The sequence below is a fragment of the Pituophis catenifer genome, unplaced genomic scaffold, assembly GCF_029215685.1.
Source record: "Pituophis catenifer annectens isolate HBS135680 unplaced genomic scaffold, rPitCat1.0.hap2 SCAF_6, whole genome shotgun sequence".
NCBI classification, from domain to species: domain Eukaryota; kingdom Metazoa; phylum Chordata; class Lepidosauria; order Squamata; family Colubridae; genus Pituophis; species Pituophis catenifer.
This window is the reverse complement of record NW_027256886.1, coordinates 9,359,621-9,378,043: the sequence shown is the minus strand read 5'-3', so window position 1 is coordinate 9,378,043 and position 18,423 is coordinate 9,359,621. Positions and strand designations below refer to the sequence as shown.

General features: G+C 42.3%; 1 protein-coding gene across 4 annotated transcripts in view; it reads left to right on the top strand.

Annotated features, from left to right (window-relative positions):
• USP13 (ubiquitin specific peptidase 13) overlaps nt 1–5,028 on the top strand; it is a 111,988-nt gene extending 106,960 nt beyond the window's left edge. For all 4 annotated transcript variants that reach the window (XM_070946346.1, XM_070946345.1, XM_070946348.1 and 1 more), the window contains 3 exons: nt 358–520; nt 2,874–2,958; nt 4,031–5,028. In XM_070946346.1, the coding sequence (XP_070802447.1) occupies nt 358–520; nt 2,874–2,958; nt 4,031–4,124 (342 nt within the window). In that variant the 3' untranslated portion in view covers nt 4,125–5,028. The remainder of the gene's footprint in view (nt 1–357; nt 521–2,873; nt 2,959–4,030) is intronic.
• Nucleotides 5,029–18,423: the final 13,395 nt, after the last annotated feature.

Here is an 18,423-nt window from a genome sequence, read left to right as displayed (position 1 = left end):
AACCAAAAGTAAACACTGGTTTCTCTCAACAAATACTGTAAATCATGGTGATGTGACCACGGGATGCTGCACATAGCTGTAAATATGGGCTGGTTGCTGAGCCCCCAAAATGCAATCCCATGACCACGGAGGGAGGGTGGGCAGCTAGGTAATAATGGTGGGAGGGGTCCATCATAACTTTGTGATTTAGTGAACGGTTACTAAATCACCAGTCATAACCCGAGGACTATTCTGCATGTATATTTGGGTCTATTCTTGGAAAACAACAACTCAATTAAGAGAAAATGCTATCACAGCGATGACAAGATATTGACAGCTCTTGTCTATTTTATTATTCCATGCTATTTTGCCTGGAAGAATAACAACTTGGAGCATGCATTGGACTGGATCTTTAGTCACCCTGAAGCAGAGGAGGAGACTGAAGTAGCTTCTGAGGTCATGAATATAGAAAACCATGTGAATGCTAACATCCTTGCAGAATCGGATCCGGAAGGGCCCCGGATCAAAGATGGGCCAGGAAGTAAGTTTCTCCTTGCTATGTTGCATATGTTGATCTGCCTGGTTTATTCATTTTTCCCTTTCCCAAATAAGTTGGTTACACTCAGTGGTGGGATTCAAATAATTTAACAACCGGTTCTCTGCCCTAATGACTGGCGAGGTGGGCGTGGCCATGGTGGGCATGGCCAGGGGGTGTGACAGACAGCACTCAGCCTCCTGTAACCCCCCCGAGAGCAAAAATGGGCTGCGGGGGGGGGGACGCGCCTCCCCACGTCCTATTTTGGGCCTAGGAGGCCTCCCTGAAGCCTCCTAGGAGCGAAAATGAGCCATGGGGGGGACCTGGAAGGGGCAGGGCAGGAAGGGGTGGGGTGGGGCCAGCCTGCAATTTAACTACCGATTTGCCCGAACCTGCTGAATCCCACCACTGGTTACACTTATGAATTGTTTCTCCATCCATATCAGATGCATCAAGCGGAATACCTATAAAATAAGCAGTGATGGGTAAACTGCCCAGAGTCGCTGTATCAGTCAGATGGGCAGCATATAAATTTAATAAATAATATAGGTTAGTTCTGACCAATAGGAATCTCTGTATATAATCTATTGGGATGGCTTAAAAGCTAAAGAACTATACAGGAAAGAAAATAGCAGTTTCAGGATCCCGGCCAAGGTGTTTTTTTTTTTTTTTTGCTCAGATAATGCCATTTTATTTTATTTTTAAGGTTAGGTTATGACAATATGCTTTTAGGCTTTTCACATGTTTTAATACACCAGTGATTTGCAACGTTACATACCTATGAATGTATCAGGGAGCCAAACATGTGCATTATATGTATATATATTATAATAATAACTAAAGAATGGGTGATTTTTAGTTTCGGTTAAATATTTGCTTGATGTCGAACTTTGTTGTTGTTGTTGTTGTTGTTGTGTTAAACAATCCTTTAGATGACCCTAGTTCAGTCATTGGCATTACTAAATGATCTCGGCTTTTTTTGAATACTCCCCAGCCAGCAAAAATGGTTAAAATAAATTGATACGGGCCATTGGTCTGAAACAATAGTAATAGCAATAGCACTGAGACTTATATACTACTTCATAGTGCTTTTACAGCCCGCTCTAAGCGGTTTACAGAGTCATCCTCTGCCCCCAACAATCTGGCTCCTCATTTTACTGACCTCAGAAGGATGAAAGACTGAGTCAATCTTGAGCCGGTGAGATCTGAACGGCCGAACTGCAGCTAGCAGTCAGCTGAAGTAGCCTGCAGTACTGCCCTCTAACCACTGCGCTACCTCGGCTTGCTACCTCAATATGAAGTAGCTGATCATAAAAGTTTCTATGGAAGGATACACATACGATTTTTGGTGGTGATGGGTCTTTTAAGACCTTGTGCTCATGCTTCAATTCGTTTGCAACATTCCCTGCTTTTTTAACATTTATTTTGTTAGCCTTTTTTTTTTTAAACCATCATAACTCTTGCAGGAGAAATAAACCACAGGATGGAGCTTTTAGACAGCAGTTAAAATTTGTTGAGCATCAATGAATGTAACAGCACAATCCAAGTAGCCTGAGAATACCAAATAATACTTGATGCGCCTAACTATGGAACTTTTAAGGGAGATAATGGATGTCTGAAATACAAAACAATACCCTGAGAGATATTGCATGCAGTCCAGGGAAGGTTGAATATTGCTGAGGGCTGCTATGCTATGTCATCTTTTATAGGAAATAGCATTAAAGGAGATGTGATTCATGACAACCACACACAGAATATATTTGCAGGGTTTATAAATGCTAGGGAGTTACAGCGTGCAATACTTCATGATCTATAGCAGGGGTGTCAAACTCGATTTCATTGAGGACCACATCAGGGTTGTGTTTGACCTCAGGGTGGGCGTGGCCAGGGTGGGCGTGGCCAGCTCAACATCACTCGTGTTGGGGGGCCCTGTGGTGGCCCGAGCGCTCTGCCAGTGAAAATGGGCTCCCAAGCTCCATTTTCGGCTGTGACGGCCTCCTGCATCCCTCTGCTAGCAAAAACGGAGCTTGGAAGGGTCGCCTGCAGCCCTCCCGAGCTCCATTTTTACTGGCAGAGGCATCGCGGGACAGTCTTTTGCTGTTTCTGGGGCAGCCCCGCGGGCCAGATCTAAGCACCCCGTAGGCCGGATCTGGCCCCCAGACCTTGAGTTTGACACCCCTGATCTATAGGTACATGGGTTTGCAATTTTCAAAAAATATCCATTTTATTCCCAAATGTTACTTTTCAAGAAATCAAGAGTGAATTAGTTAAGGAATTGTTGCTAGAGGAATGTGGGCAAGATTTCTGGATGGTCTTCATCATGGCTTTGCTCATCACACCCTGATATTTTCTTGGGCAGGATATGAACTCTTTGGCTTCATCAGTCACATGGGAACATCCACCATGAGCGGCCATTATGTTTGTCATCTTAAAAAGGAAGGAAGGTAATATAGCATGACATTACTGGTTGTGTTACAATTGTTAGGTGGTGCCCAAAGTTTGGACCAACATTTTGAGATCGATGCTTCTATGGAAACCCAAAAGGGCTTTTTCCAAAGGCCACTGGACTTGTTTTTTTTTTTTTTTCCTTGAAGACGTTTCGATGGAAGGATTGAGGATGGAAGGATTTATAAATTCCCTTCAGTTGGACTCAACGACTCTCAGAAAGAATGCTAGCGAGAAGATGACTACAAGCAATAGAAATCCTTTCATCCTCCACTATTCGGTCAAAGCTAATGAAGCTTTTTTGGATGAGGAGCGAAACTTTTCTCAAGGAAAGAACAGTCCAGTTGCTTTTTGATAAAGCATTTTTGGAATAACCATGACCAGGATGACTGAGAATCTCCATAGGCTTCTATGGAAACCATGTCAGAAAATTCCATTTATTTATTTATTTATTGGTTCGATTTATATGCCGCCCTTCTCTGGAGACTCAGGGTGGCTTACAATGCGTTAAGCAATAGCCTTCATACTTTTGTATATACCTGCTTAGTAGGGCTTTCGCCCCCCCCCAAGCGGTGTTCTTTTTTATACAAAGTCAGTTTATTGCCCCCACAATCCGGGTCCTCATTTTACCTACCTCGAAAGGATGGAAGGCTGAGTCAACCTTGAGCCTGGTGAGATTTGAATTTGCAGTAATTGCAGGCAGCTGGTGCTACTTAACAGCGCTTTAATCTGCTGTGCCACCAAGGCTCTTTCAATCTTCACCATCTCTAACATCAATGAATGAATGAATGAATGAATGAATGAATGAATGAATGAATGAATGAGGCTGACTTCCATATTAGCAGTGGTTTTGGATGTGGATTAAGAGCCTACCACAAATTCTTTTAAATGTTGGAAGCAGTCAGACTGCACCTTGTTCATTATCCTAATTCTCCAGATAAGCAAAATCAATATAATCAAGTAAGATGACAGTGATAGTAGTAGTGGTGTCAGTGGCTGTAGGTGTTCCTTGTCCCATTTAATTCAATTTCATGATGTTCACTGCACTTTCTTCTTCTTTCTCCTTTTCAGGTGGGTTATCTACAACGACCATAAAGTTTGTGCCTCCGAGCAGCCACCCGTAGAGCTAGGATATATTTACTTCTATCACAGGATACCAAGTTAGACCTCACAGTGTTCTCTGGCCTTAAGAAGCCATAAGCCTTTTTATTCTGCCAAAAATGTGTTTCAAGTAAGCAAAGCCTTTGGACTACCAAAAAAAAAAAGAAAAAGAAAAGAAAAGCAAGAAGGAAAATATTTGGTCCTATTTATAGCTTAAATCAGGATAATTCAATTGATGCCTTCTTAAACCTTTAGAGGAGAGTTTTCTGTTAAATGATGGTGCATTGTAGGATTTTAAAGTTTGTCTACATTTTGTGGAGACCTTAAGACTGTTCTGAAGCACTAGCAGAGGTTGCAGCAAAACATCCAGAGAACACAAAACTGTTCCCGCACTGAGAAGAATCTGTCAACTTTGTTTTAATCCTTAAGGACCGATGGTCGCTAAGCAGTAGCTTTGAACTAGGAATTCATCATTATGCTGGATGGAATCTACAGTATTTGCTAGCATGAAAAGTTGCTTTTCTGGAGCCCTAAATTTCCAATTAAAAAGGAAAAAAAAAAAAAAAAAAAGTAAGACCCCAGAATATTTTGCAGACTTCAGAGCTTGAAATTAAACCTAATTATTGAAGCCAAGGTGACTTATATTGTGTCCCAATACAGTCTGAATGCTCTTTTTTTTTTCATTTGGGATTTGATCACATGCCATGATTTTTTTTTAAAAAAATTCTGCACGGGATGATCGATGGTCCTAAAGTTGCCGTCTAAGAAAGTGCCCATGTCATCCAATGCAATGAATCAGCATACGCATATTTGCGTTTATATAACTGTATAACTTTGTCCCTACCACCACTCTGCACACGTGTTTATGTGGGCCTGTGGATCGATAAACATCAGTATGGCTGTTTTTCTTTTTCGGTTACGAATTGCAAATAAAGTTTTAAACATGCATCATAGAAATGCATGGAAAATGGCTCTCAATATTATCTTGTGATGGGGATAAACGGTAGGTAGTCCTCACTGAGCGACCGCAGTTAGGACCAACAGCTTGGTTGTTAAACGAAGCAGTCCCTACATGAGAAGGGTCTAGGACAGAGGTCTTCAAACTTGGCAGCTTTAAGACTTGTGGACTTCAACTCCCAGAATTCTCCAGCCAGCAACTTCAATTCTGGGAGTTGAAGTCCACAAGTCTTAAAGCTGCTAAATTTGGGGATCCCTGGTCTAGGACAACTTGCTATGGCCAACTTGCTTGGCCAATTTCCCACTGCCAACTTGCTGCAGAAAAAGAGTTACACTAATACCGAAGAAATGATTGAATACAATCATTAAACAAAGGATGTCAAAGGAGGGACAAAATGAAATGCAAATAACAAAAATTAAAATAATTTTTAAAATAATTTTTAAAATAATTTTAAATAATAAAGCCAAGTCGTTGAATTGTCCCGTGGTGAGCTGTCCCATGCCGAATTGGCTGTGGTGAGTTGGCCACGGCGATTTGGCCACAGCCAGGTGGTTGCGGCAAGTTGTCCCATTCCGAAGTGAGAATCACATGACTGCGGCTGTCCTTACGGTCTTACTTCAGTTTTCCTTTGGTTCTTGCTACTTTCTTCAGCTGAAAAGGTTGTCTTCCTCATTCTCTTTGAGGACATCTTGGTATGCGCTAAATAAGCAAATAATAGAGCAGGGGTGTCAAACTTGAGGCCTGTGGGCCGAATCTAGTCCACAGGGTGGTTCGATCTGGCCTGTGGGGCCGCCCTGGAACCAGCGAAGGACCGGCGTGCGGTGCCTCTGCCAGCGAAAACGTTTTAGCTGGCAGAGGGTTGCAGGAGGCTGTTGCAATCTAAAACGGAGCTTGGGAACCCGTTTTTGCTAGCCGAGCGCTAGGGCCACCACAGGTGCCCCCGACATGAGTGGCCATCAATCTGGCCACGCCCACCCTGGCCACACCCCCAGCCCCCCTGAGGTCGAACACAACCCTGATGTGGCCCTCAATGAAATCGAGTTTGACAGCCCTGTAATAGAGTGATTTTGTGAAAGCCATAAATGTTAGGATTGATTGCTAAATTGTTGGTTTTTTTAGCATTATTTGAGTGATCACTAAAGGAAGCAGCCACTAAGGAAGGACTATTTATATCCCAATATTGAGCACCCTTGGGCATCCTTCACCGCCAAAAAGCCATTTTTGTCACCAACATGATCCTAACACACCCTTTGGAACAAAGTTGCACCTGTCCTGTGTTTTTATTGCAAGTTCAGCATTCAAGAACACATGTTGTTACATGCCTTCCACCGAGAGTTTTAAAATGGCAGCTCTGGTCATTTATAGAGAAGTTTAACGAAGCCAATCTCAACAGCAACATAGGAGAAGAAATAGATTTGTGACAAAGCACACCTCTGCTTCCCAAACTTTTTCTTTCATTACCCCAAACCACTTATCAGAAAGTCCTTTTTTTTCATATTTTTTTATTATTAAAAAAAATTAAATCCTTTTGATCCAATGTGGGTCAAACATTTTAAATCAATTTAAATATTCCTGTTGTGATCCAGTAATAGATTGTTACTCAAAGGCAATTCACTTTTATCCAAGTTTGGGTTATTTATCCAGGTCTGGGAAGACTCAGATATACACTGTCTTGATATCTGGCAAAGGTCTTTTAATAATTTCATTCTTGAGTGGAGATTATTGTTTAGTAAAAGTGCTGACCGATTGATTTTTCCTCTTTTTCATTTTAAACACAAGTCATGCTGACTCACTAATAGTTTGCAGTGAAGTCAGTCTTCCAGCTCTTCCACATTGCTGCATTTTGGAGAATTTACTCCTGTATTTATTTATTTATTTATTTATTAAAAAAATCTCTCTTCCTGAACATTTTGATAGCTTTTCCAGAGGTTTTAATCTGGACTTGGATTGTTTACATAAATCATAGGCCCGAGAAGCTTTGTCATTTCCTTTTCCTTTGCTGAAACATTTGATCATTGAGGTATTTGCAATGGCACGTAAAATCATTTCTAATAATTGAAAAGAAAAATTGCAAGGGCAAGTAACGCGGATTAAAACAATGGGAGATTCGGAAACTATTATGATGGAGGCATGTATGAACAGATTTACATGGAGACACAGTTATGCGTGCATCCCCTACACATAGGGAAAGACGGGAATTATAGTTCTTTAAAGTCAGAATTCTATATTCTGTAATACAATACAATTCTACAAGACAAGGCATAAAAATACTGTATTACTCTTATAAATAATAATACTGTCGGGCATCATTTTTCAACCTTAGCAAGTTTAAGATGTCTTGGACTTCAACTCCCAAAATTTCCTGGCCAACATACTGACCAGGAAATTCTAGGAATTGAAGTCTGCACATCTTAAAAGTTCCCAAAATTTAGAAACCCTGATGTAAGGAATATCTTGGTCTCCTCCTTCCAACTCAAATCGGGCATCTCCTGCTATTTCTCTGCAGGCATCTTGGCATACTGACCATTCTTGCAATCTTGTCTGGGCTGCTCTGGCGGTAGATTTGGGGTTCTTCAACATAAATTTGCCAGTTGACCTTCTGTATCCTTACACTTAGCCAGAGAGGTGATTGGCAAAGGAATGTTCTGATTTTGATGCTTTTCCTCAATCTGTTTTATTCTTTCATTTTTTTCAAATTTATCCCGAAAGGTTATCATCCTTAGGAATTAGGAAAGGTAGAAATGTAGCTGAACAGTTCAAGATGTAATTCTAGAAAGGGCTACTCATGAACAGGAAGTCAGTAGGGGCACCCAGAAGTCAATCAGACTGCTGTAAAAAGCAGAAGCTGATATTTTATGTCCTTTTTTCTTTCCTTTCTGTCTCTTGTTTATTTCTTGTTTACTTATTACTTCTCTTTACTTTCCTTTTTTTTTAAAAAAAGTATGGTTTTTATTTATACAGGATCATAAATTTGAATATATGTTCTGAGTCAGGAGTGGGTTCTACTTACCTTTACTACCGGTTCGCAACATGGCCGCCCGCGCACACTCGCTTTGCTCGCCCGCCCGCGCTTGCTTCTGCGCATGCACAGAAGCTTCCTGATGATGTCGGGGTCAGTGGGCGGAGCATCCCACCAGTTTTACTACCGGTTCTTGCGAACCGGTCCAAACGGGGGCAACCCACCACTGTTCTGAGTGAACTCTTTGCAGTGCACTGGAATTGCTCCTCCTCCTCCTCTGAAATTTACTGGCTGCCCAAGACCAACACAAATGGATCCATTTATAGTCTTCCTTAATATTAATATTATTCCAGAAAAAAACATTAATGGTGTGAATCATCATTTTATCCAATGGTGCAAGAAAGGGCTAAATCAAGCCTTCTTTGACTCCCTTTTGTATACACATCCCTTTGTGGCCCAACAAATAATGTTAACACTGTATTTGGTCAATGAATATGAAGACAAGACTTCCCTTTGAAAGAACTCTTGTCTACATTCAACGGGATGGTTGCGTTGGAGGAATTTCAACATTGTTCCTGTGGACATTGGAATTGCAGCTTAGGGATTTATTGACAATTTAAACATTTGAGAATAGAATATGATTTGCCTCTAGCAGATGGAGGACGGTGAGGATTGTTAGGGAAGCTGTTTTGTTTCTGAGGCCTTTGTTCACAAGCTAAACACAAATACTGAATATTTAGATGCATTGGCCTTGGGTTAGTTAGTTAGTGACAGTTTCCTCTCAGGATGGCTGTGGCTCTTTGGACTACGTGATACCAAAGTTAAATTGATTCTTTTGAGAAGGAAGAATAGCGTGGACTTCTAACATCTGTTGCACCCAAAGCTCTCCAGATGTTACACTGGCACAGCTCCCAGCTATCCCTACCAACTTGGCCAATAATGAGGGATACCGATGATAAGGCAGCAACATCCCGATGGCCACACATACTCTTCTTTAACCATGGGATCAATGGCTCCCAATTACCTGAGAAAGGGAGGGACAAAACACTATAATAACCAATAAAGGAGAATATTTGAAGCTTAGGGTTGAAATGAGGGGTCCATGGCTCTCTCTGAGCTTGGTTGTTTTCTTGTAGATGTTTCTTTACCCAAACGAGGTAACATCATCAATGCTAGTAAGGAATGGGATATTGTTTACTTCTTGATTGTTGGTCTGATGTCTAACCAAGATTACTATCAGATCTACAATCAAGAAGTAAACAACACCCCAATCAAGGAACTGCCAAACAAGCTAACATTGAATAGCCGAACCAAAGAATATCTAAGACAATCCCCAGGAACAGGTGACAGGTCAAACCACTAGAACAGGGGTATTGAACTTGATTTCATTGAGGGCCGCATCAGGGTTGTGTTTGACCTTGGGGGGCTGGAGTGGACATAGCCAAAGTGGGCATGGCCAGCTGGATGTCATTCATGTCAGGGGCACCTGTGTTCCTGAGCTCTGTTTTCGGCTGTGACGGCCTCCTGCAACCATCTGCCAGTGAAAATGGAGCTCGGGAGGGCGGCCCTTACGAGCTCCATTTTTGCTGGCAAAGGCACAGCGGGCCGGTCCTTCGCTGTTACCAGGGCAGGCCAGATCTAACCACCCCATGGGCCAGATTTGGCCCGCAGGCCTTGAGCTTGACACCCCTGCACTAGAACATAAATTAAGAGCAAATCCCACCCCCCTACTCACACTGATGATGTTACCTAGTTTGAGTAATGAATGCCTGCTAGAAAGCAACCAAGCTCGGAGAGTACAAAACACCCTTGAAAGCAGGGATGAAATCCAAAATTTTTCCCTACCGGTTCTGTGGGTGGGGCTTGGTGGGCGTGGCAGGGGAAGGATATTGCAAAATCTCCATTCCCACCCCATTCCAGGGGAAGGATACTGCAAAATCTCCATTCCCTTCCTGTTGTGGCTCCGTTACCTGAGCCTGTGTCATTGGCAGGAGAGGACTCCGAGAGTGAAGGAGAGGAGTTGGCAAGGCCTCCCTCTCCAGGACCCTCCTCTGGCAATGCCTTCGGTGTCCGCTGAAGGGCAAGAGATAGGGCCGGGGCCAAGCACATCCACGCAGCCACAGGTGGACAGTGATGAGGGAAATGAGTCTTGGCTGGATCCTTGGCAGCGTCGCAGAGATAAGCGCGTGCAACAGAAGAAAAGGCATGCCAGAGATTAAGCTGAGTCACTGGACCACACCCCACAGGGTATAAAAGGGGGTGAGGTGGCCATTCAGACTCTGTGACGGACAAAACTGACTACTATCAAGTCACATTGCATCTTTGGAAACAACATTATCGGCCTTGGATTTATTTTACGAACTGGACAATTCTTGACTGTGTGTATTTTGTTTATGAGTAAAGTTCTTGGCAAGCAGCTACTGGGTTGCTGCCAAGCTTCTTATCGGAAGAATTGGTTGTCTGCCAGTTTATTTAACCCCCAGCTGTCTGTTTGTGTGCGTGTGTGAGATGGGGAGAGAACACTCCCCTAGTTTTTCCAACTGCAGTACCAAAGAGCTGTTTCAAATGCGGATTGCTTCTGGTAAGGTTGGAACTGCCCGTTTCAAAGATGAGGCAGCCTTTTTGAACGTAAAACATTCAGTTGAGTCAGCTTTGCTGCCAACTGAAAATTTTCTTTGTTCTTAGAACATCAGATGTTATTGGTTGTATTCAAAAAGAGCCAGACCTTTAAAAAAAGGACATACCGCTGAAATATTCTACTGCATATGAAATCAGCAGGAGAAATGCAGGAAGGTTAATTTGATTGTGTGTAGAAAAAAAGTCGTGAAGGAGTTATCTGCAAAGCCCATGGAATAATGGAATTATGGTCCTGCTAGACTCTGTTATCTGTTCTCTGGGATAATGATTTCAAAGAGTCTGTTTTAATCTACATGTTTGGCTAAAAAGTTATAGAGTGCAACATTGATTTAATGACCCATTTAGGAGAAATGGGTGTTCGCTAAATGCAAACTTTTGTTAAACTTCAATGTTGATAATTAACATAATTACAAAATTCTCATCATTAGTGTCAATTTTCATCATCTGCGATACCCAGAGGGCCTAAATTGACACAAAAGATGTTAATTATAATGGAAATAATGGAAATAGGATATGAATTACATCAGTAGGGCAAACAACTCAACTCTGGAAAAAAAATGAACTTTGTCCTTTACTCCAAACAAATTTGGTTGGTCCTCTTCAAAATTTGCTAAATGGCACTCTATTAAATTGAAGTTTTAAGGTATTTTTTAAAAAGAAGTCTTGAGTTTGCTTCAGGAAGTTTTTGTTTGGAGAAAAACAGATCCTTATCTTATTGGGTAATGTTTCAGGATGACAAATCAAAGTTAAACAGTTATTGGTCATAGCAAACTCTTCCCTTTCTTCCTTATCAATTTTAACTGCTTGGAGTTAAATGGAATTAGTCTTGCTTTCCAGAAAATGTGACGATGGTTTGTGATGGTTGTGATAATGTATTTCACTGGAACATTCGGTACACATAGGAGAATTTGTTGATGTAACCTACCACATACACAGTGTATATCTCAAATGATAGAATAGAATAACAGAGTTGGAAGGGACCTTGGAGGTCTTCTAGTCCAACCCCCTGCCCAGGCAGGAAACCTTACACCACTTCTGACAAATGGTTATTCAACATCTTCTTAAAAATTTCCAGTGTTGGAGCATTCACAACTTCTGCAGGCAAGTTGTTCCACTGATTAATTGTTCTGTCAGGAAATTTCTCCTTAGTTCTAAATTGCTTCTCTCCTTGATTAGTTTCCACCCATTGCTTTTTGTCCTGCCCTCAGGTGCTTTGGAGAATAGTTTGACTCCCTCTTCTTTGTGGCAACCCCTGAGATATTGGAATACTGCTATTATGTCACCTCCAGTCCTTCTTTTCATTAAACTAGACATACCCAGTTCCTGCAACTGTTCTTCATATGTTTTAGCCGCCAGTCCCCTAATCATCTTCATTGCTCTTCTCTGCACTCTGATCACAATTGGTCATTTTTCATTCCACTATAGGACAGAAGACTCAACTTACTTTGTCCATTAGTCCAAACTGAAATTTATTTAGGGCTACCTAGAAAAAATTGGAAGCAAATAGTGAGATGTTTCTACTGATTGCCTGGATTTTTGCTGCCCAATATGGTTTGCCTAGGATAATATTTCAAGATACAATGTGCTAACATGGACTATGGTATATGTCTTTTAAATTGTCCCAAAGATCCTTTTCAAAAGGCAACTGGACTTTATTGGTTTTTTCTTTGAAAACATGTTGCTTCCCATCAAAGAAGTGAGGTGGGAATGGGGATTTTGCAGTATCCTTCCCCTGGAGTGGGGTGGGAATGGAGATTTTGCAGTATCCTTCCCCTGGAGTGGGATGGGAATGGAGATTTTGCACTATCCTTCCTCTGGAGTGGGGTGGGAATGGGGATTTTGCAGTATCCTTCCCCCAGGAGTGGGGTGGGAATGGGGATTTTGCACTATCCTTCCCCCAGGAGTGGGGTGGGAATGGGGATTTTGCGATATCCTTCCCCTGGAATGGGGTGGGAATGGGGATTTTGCGGTATCCTTCCCCCAGGAGTGGGGTGGGAATGGGGATTTTGCAGTATCCTTCCCCTGCCATGCCCACCAAGCCACACCCACCAAGCCACACTATGCCCACCAAGCCACGCCCACAGAACCGATAGTAAAAAAACTTGGATTTCACCACTGACTAGCACCACTACTTGTCAGTAGTAACAAATACGATTCTGGTTGCTCAAAACGTGTGACTGCTACAGTTACACCAATCTCAGTTGGGAAACCCCACTTGTAACTAGATATGGAGCATTTGAAAGCATCTGCAACACTGGTGGGATTCACATAATTTACCTACCGGTTTGCCCAGCACAAAAAATGTGAGTGTGCACACACATGCGCTTTGCTCGCGCGTGCCTTCCACGCATACACCCGGCCTCAAAAACATGCCTAAATAGGACAGCATATAGCTGGGGCGGGTGGGCGGGTCCACCCCCAATTTCCCCTACCGGTTCGCCTTAACCGGTTCGAACCGGCTGAATGCCACCTCTGATCTGCAATAGAAATGTTGAGTTGAAAGACCTGACCTTAGTTACCAGTTGCATCCTTCTCAATGAATCTGATGCGTATTCCATTTGATTTCATTCCTTTCTCACTTCTGAGATATATCGGCTAGGCAAAATTATGGTAGAACTGGATCAGGGGTGGTACTTACTTTTACTACCGGTTTGCAGCGGGCCGAGCGCGCACACGAGCTTTGTTCATGCGTGCTCTTCTGTGCATGTGCAGAAGCGTTTTGGTGATGTCAGGGTCAGTGGGCGGAGCCTCCCGTTGGTTTTTCTACCGGTTCTATAGAACCGGTGTGAACCGGGGGTAACCCACCACTGAACTGGATGTGCCTCTGAATTTCATCTCTTGGTCGCCCTAGTTTTCAAGCTCCGTTAGGTCACAGTTCAAGGTCTTTCCTTGTCACTTGCAGTTAACTCCTGTATCCATGGAGGTGTTTGTAACTTTGGTGAGTTTTGCACTGTTCAAAATTCTTTGCTTGAACTGTTATTCCTATTTTGGAAAGGCTCTGTCTGACTCGAAGGAACGATGATTTGCTGTTTTTTTAAAATGAAAACAAACGAACTTGCATCCCTTGGTTCAGTTTGACTTGTGTGTGTGTGTGTGTGTGTGTGTGTGTGTCTGAGGCCACCAGAACTGTCATGGTTACCTCCATCAAAATCTGTGCTTCATTTGTGGCAAGGCACAATACAAGGAAAGCTTTTGTCTGCTTCCTTAGCCTAGTTCAGTAAAACTAAAACAAATTACCGTATTTTTCAGAGTATAAGACGCTCTGGACTATAAGACACACCTACCTTTTTTGGTGAAGAAAACAAGAAAAAGAAATCTGCCTCTGCCTTCCAGCAATTTTGCCTTGTTGCAGCAAACAGCAAACAGCCTGCTTTACTTTCATTTTCATTTTCAGCATAGCTTGATTAGCACAAGCAAAAAAAAAAAATCTGCTCCCAGCAATTTACCTGTTTGCAGCAAGCAGCAGAGGCCTGTGCAGCAATAGGCAATAGGCAGCCTGAAACAGCTGAGAGTCGGAAGGCCAATCCAACGGACAATCAACTTGTGCTAATTAGGCTGTGCTGAAGCTGAAATGGGCTGTTTTGCTTGCTGCAAGGAGGTAAATTGCTGGGAGGCAGAGGCCAAAGGGTGGGGGCCAGTGGGTGGGTGGGGCTACATTTGGTGTATAAAACGCACCCAAATTTTCACCCCCTTTTAGGGGGGAAAATGGTGTATCTTATACTCCAAAAAATACGGTAACTTCCAATAACAAGAAAGCCATCACTGGTAGCAGAAATAATCAATGCAAATGTCCAGCTAAGCAATGAACTTGAAGCCACAGAGAAAAGTTTATTTTTTTTAAAACTTATTTAAAAATTGCACAATTTTATAGAAATACAGGAAAATAAAACAGGAAGGCATGCTTCCATTACTGTACAAAAATACATTTACTGTGGTGCTCTGCAGGTTTTGTCAGCCATATAAATTAAACACAGTTTGATTCCGTACAAGTTCTAAAATAAAACCATAAGTTGCATTAATGAGCATAGCAAAAAGAAAATCACTTTAAAGATGCAGTAAACTATAGAAATGTGTATTTGCTGCCAATAATGCACTAAATATATGGAAGCAAAGTTTTTCTATCCATTGGAGATGAACTTTATTGGCTTAGAAATTAGCCCAACCCAGGTGTATCCTATCGAATGAAAAATGAACGGAACAAATCCTAAGTGCAAGGGTTATTCTGCTCATACTTGCATCTTTGTTGTGTAGTCTGGAAGAAGCTTCTAATTTTGCAAAATGTGTGCATCTGTTTTCCCACTCATTCACGATTGTTTAGATTCTCCCTGCCCCTTCCAGAGTCTTAGCAACAGATAAGGGAGGAAAGGTGGAGTGAGCCACATATCTGCATAGAAAGTTGCAGATTTGACAGGTGATTCCTTCAAAATGAACACAACCAATTTAAGCATGCTTTTTAAACATACTAAATTACTACACACTGTAGTTTGATCTTAAATGCATGACCCATATGCACGGATATTTAGAGAGCTTGCCAGAGATGATGTGGAATTCCCTTGCCCCCTTCCCCCAAAGTATGAAGTTCCATGAATTATGGCTTCTCCAACTGGTGCTCTCCAATTGACATCTAACATATCAGGTTGGAGACGAAACTGGCGCTGTATACAGGTAGTCCTTGAGTTATGACGAGTTTGAAGTTACAACAGATCCTGAAAAAAGGGACTTACAATCCAAGTTGAAATTCTGACATCCATTCCCTCCCCGCCCGAGTCATGTGACCACATTTTTGGCAATTGGCCTGCATTAATGGCCATTTGCAATGTCCACAGTCATGTGACCATGATTTACTATCGGTTTTTTTTCCTCTAGAAACTGGCATTTACTTCTGGTTTTTGGCAAAACCACCGCCCACCGAGAGCTATGGTTTTACTTCATGTTGGCTGTTCGCTTTACAACTGCCATGTTTGCTTTATGACTCTTGGGTTGGCTTAATGACCCCTGCAAAAAAAATAAATAAATTGTAAAGTTGGGTGGGGTTATATGGTGATCCATTGTGTGACTATCACAAATTCTGACCGAAATTGGCTGGCTCAATTATGGTCGTAAGTCGAGGACTACCTGTATAGTGATGTCAGTCCTTTGAATGTATGTTCCATGTGCCAGCAGTCAATGACATAGAGGAAAAACATGTAACATGTAAAATGCAGAAAAGTTGGATAAAAGAACAGCACTCATTAGAGTGAACAATGACCCTTTCCCCCCAATTCATGTAACAATCCAATAATTGCAAGTTTGACGCTTACACAAATTAACTTATATATCATGATGTAAATGAGGGCAAATTCTTCAGACTTTCTTTTTATCGACTGTCGTTCAAAGGAAAATGCCAGGTAAATGACCTTAAATTCCAAACGTCGCACAGAAAAAGCAGCACAAGATTCTCCCGTAAATAATATGCTTGAGTTTCATCTCTAGACCTTATACTTGAGTTATCAAATATATATATATATATATGTATATTTATAAATATATCCTCTAAATGTACAGCGGGTAGCATATATTAAAAGCTGCAAACTTAAAATGCAGTCTTCATATTGTCTATAAGTTGTAGAAAGGATGCAGACAGAGGAATAGAAAACAGAAATACCGAGATCTCGCAAACATGTGAATCTTTGACTTGTCTGCGGAACTGTAAGACCTGAGGCTGATTCACACATACAATGCTTTCACTCTAGTGTGGTGTTTCTCAACCTTGACAACTTGAAAAGATGTGGACTTTAAACTCCTAGAATTCTCCAGCCAGTTTTGCCGGCTGGGGGATTCTAGGAATTGAAGTCCACACCTCCTCGGATATTGACCCAAGCTGAGATACATTGCTGTAGTAGTGTTTTGTGGGTGGGTCTATCACCTGCAGCTAAGTGTATGCGTTGCCTTGATTTGGAAGGCAGATTTTGCTTGCGAAGATCTAAAAAGTTATTTCTAAGATTGACTCTGTGATGTCTCTGCTCACGGTCTGATGCTAAGGGGATAAGGGTCTGTTTATAAATCTGGCTTTCTTTTTTTTAACCATAGCTGAGTTGAAGACTGGGGTGAGAGACAGCGAAAAGTGTCCTGAAATGCAGATCTATACATCGCTGTAGTGACCTCATCTCTCTCTCTCTTATCTATAAATTACAGGCGTGCACCCACAAATATTATGCTCATGTGCTCCTTCTTTCAATGACTATAGAGATTCTCAGTCGTCCAGGTCATGGTTGTCCAAAAGTTGCTTTTTCAGGAGGCAACTGGACTTTCTTGTTTTTTTTTTCTTTGAAGAGGTTTCGCTTCTTATCCAAGAAGCTTCTTCAGCTCTGACTGGATGGTGGAAAATGAAAGGATTTATACTCCTTGCAGACAGCTGGTCATTTGCATCCTTTTACAGAGTCATTGAGGCCACTTGGAGGTTTGACTGTGTCCTCGTGGTCAACTGAATAGTATTAAATTCCTGTAGTCTGCAATTTTTGTTTCTGGAAATCCATTCATAGTCCCACACCATTTGAAGGGGGTTTAGGGTTTTCTAAAAGTTTAGTCTTTTAGCTATGTAATTTGGGGTGAACACCCTTCAAATGGTGTGGGAGTATGAACGGATTTCCAGAAAAAAAAAAAATAGCAGACAGGAACCATTAGCATTGCTCAGAGCTGAAGAAGCTTCTTGGATGAGAAGCGAAACCTCTTCAAAGAAAAAAAAAAAGAAAGTCCAGTTGCCTCCTGAAAAAGCACCTTTGGGACTTCTTTCAATGAAGTTTCACCCTTCAGTGAACACCCTTCACACACGTAAGAGGTTGTCTTGTCTGTAGCGCAACCTTTTCCAACCTCGGATGCCTTTCAGAGTTGCTAGAATTAACGCCCATCATTCCCAAGGAATATGGTCAGTTAATCTGCTAGTTACAGATGCTGGGATTTTAGGGGAGACTAAATCAGGGAAGCTGCTACTACACAGTACGTTTTGCTCTCTCTCGTTTTCTTTGTGAATCGACAGATCTGCATCTTTGAAGAGAGATCTTTGGCTTTCTAGAAATGATCTACCCCAGTGGTTCGCAACAGGAGTGGGCTTCAAAAATTTTAGGAAGGGGTGTGGCCATGGTGGGCGTGACCTAGTCGGCCTCCTCCACCATGGCGGGGGGGGGGGCGTTTTTGTCCACCCCGGGCTCCAGAGGCTTTCCTTGAGCTTCCAGGAGGGTGAAAACGGCCTCCCCAGGCTCTGTTAGGCCCATTTTTTGCCCTCCTCGAGCCTCCGCACGCGCCCTGCATCCAAAACAGGCCACATGGGGACTCCTGGGAAGGGTGGGGTGGGGCGGGCGGGGCAAGCCAGGAGTGGGATTTGGGGGTTCTCCGAACTGCACAGAATCTTAGCTAGAGGTTCTACCGAACCCCTGCGAACCCCCAGCAGCCCACCCCTGGTTCTCAACCTGTGATCTGCAGACCCTGGGAGGCCGCAATGTCATGGGGTCTGCAAAAGTTTGAAAAAAATGTTATGATTTAAATCTTGAGTTAAGTCTTGGGAGTCCGTGGCCATGGTCCATGGTCCCAAAAGGTATTTCAAGGGGGGGAGGGGTGTCCATGGCGAAGAAAAGGTTGAGAACCACTGATCTACCCTAAAATCTCAAGATAAATTTCAGCTACGGAGTCAAGATAAATTTCAGCTAAGGAGTTATCTGATTGAGCCAATTTCCAGGTTATAAAAATAGAGATCAAATCAACGTCTCTTCATTACATCCATTGTGTGACATGAATATATTTGGGTTGTTCCATCTGCGTCAGCTATTGGTATTT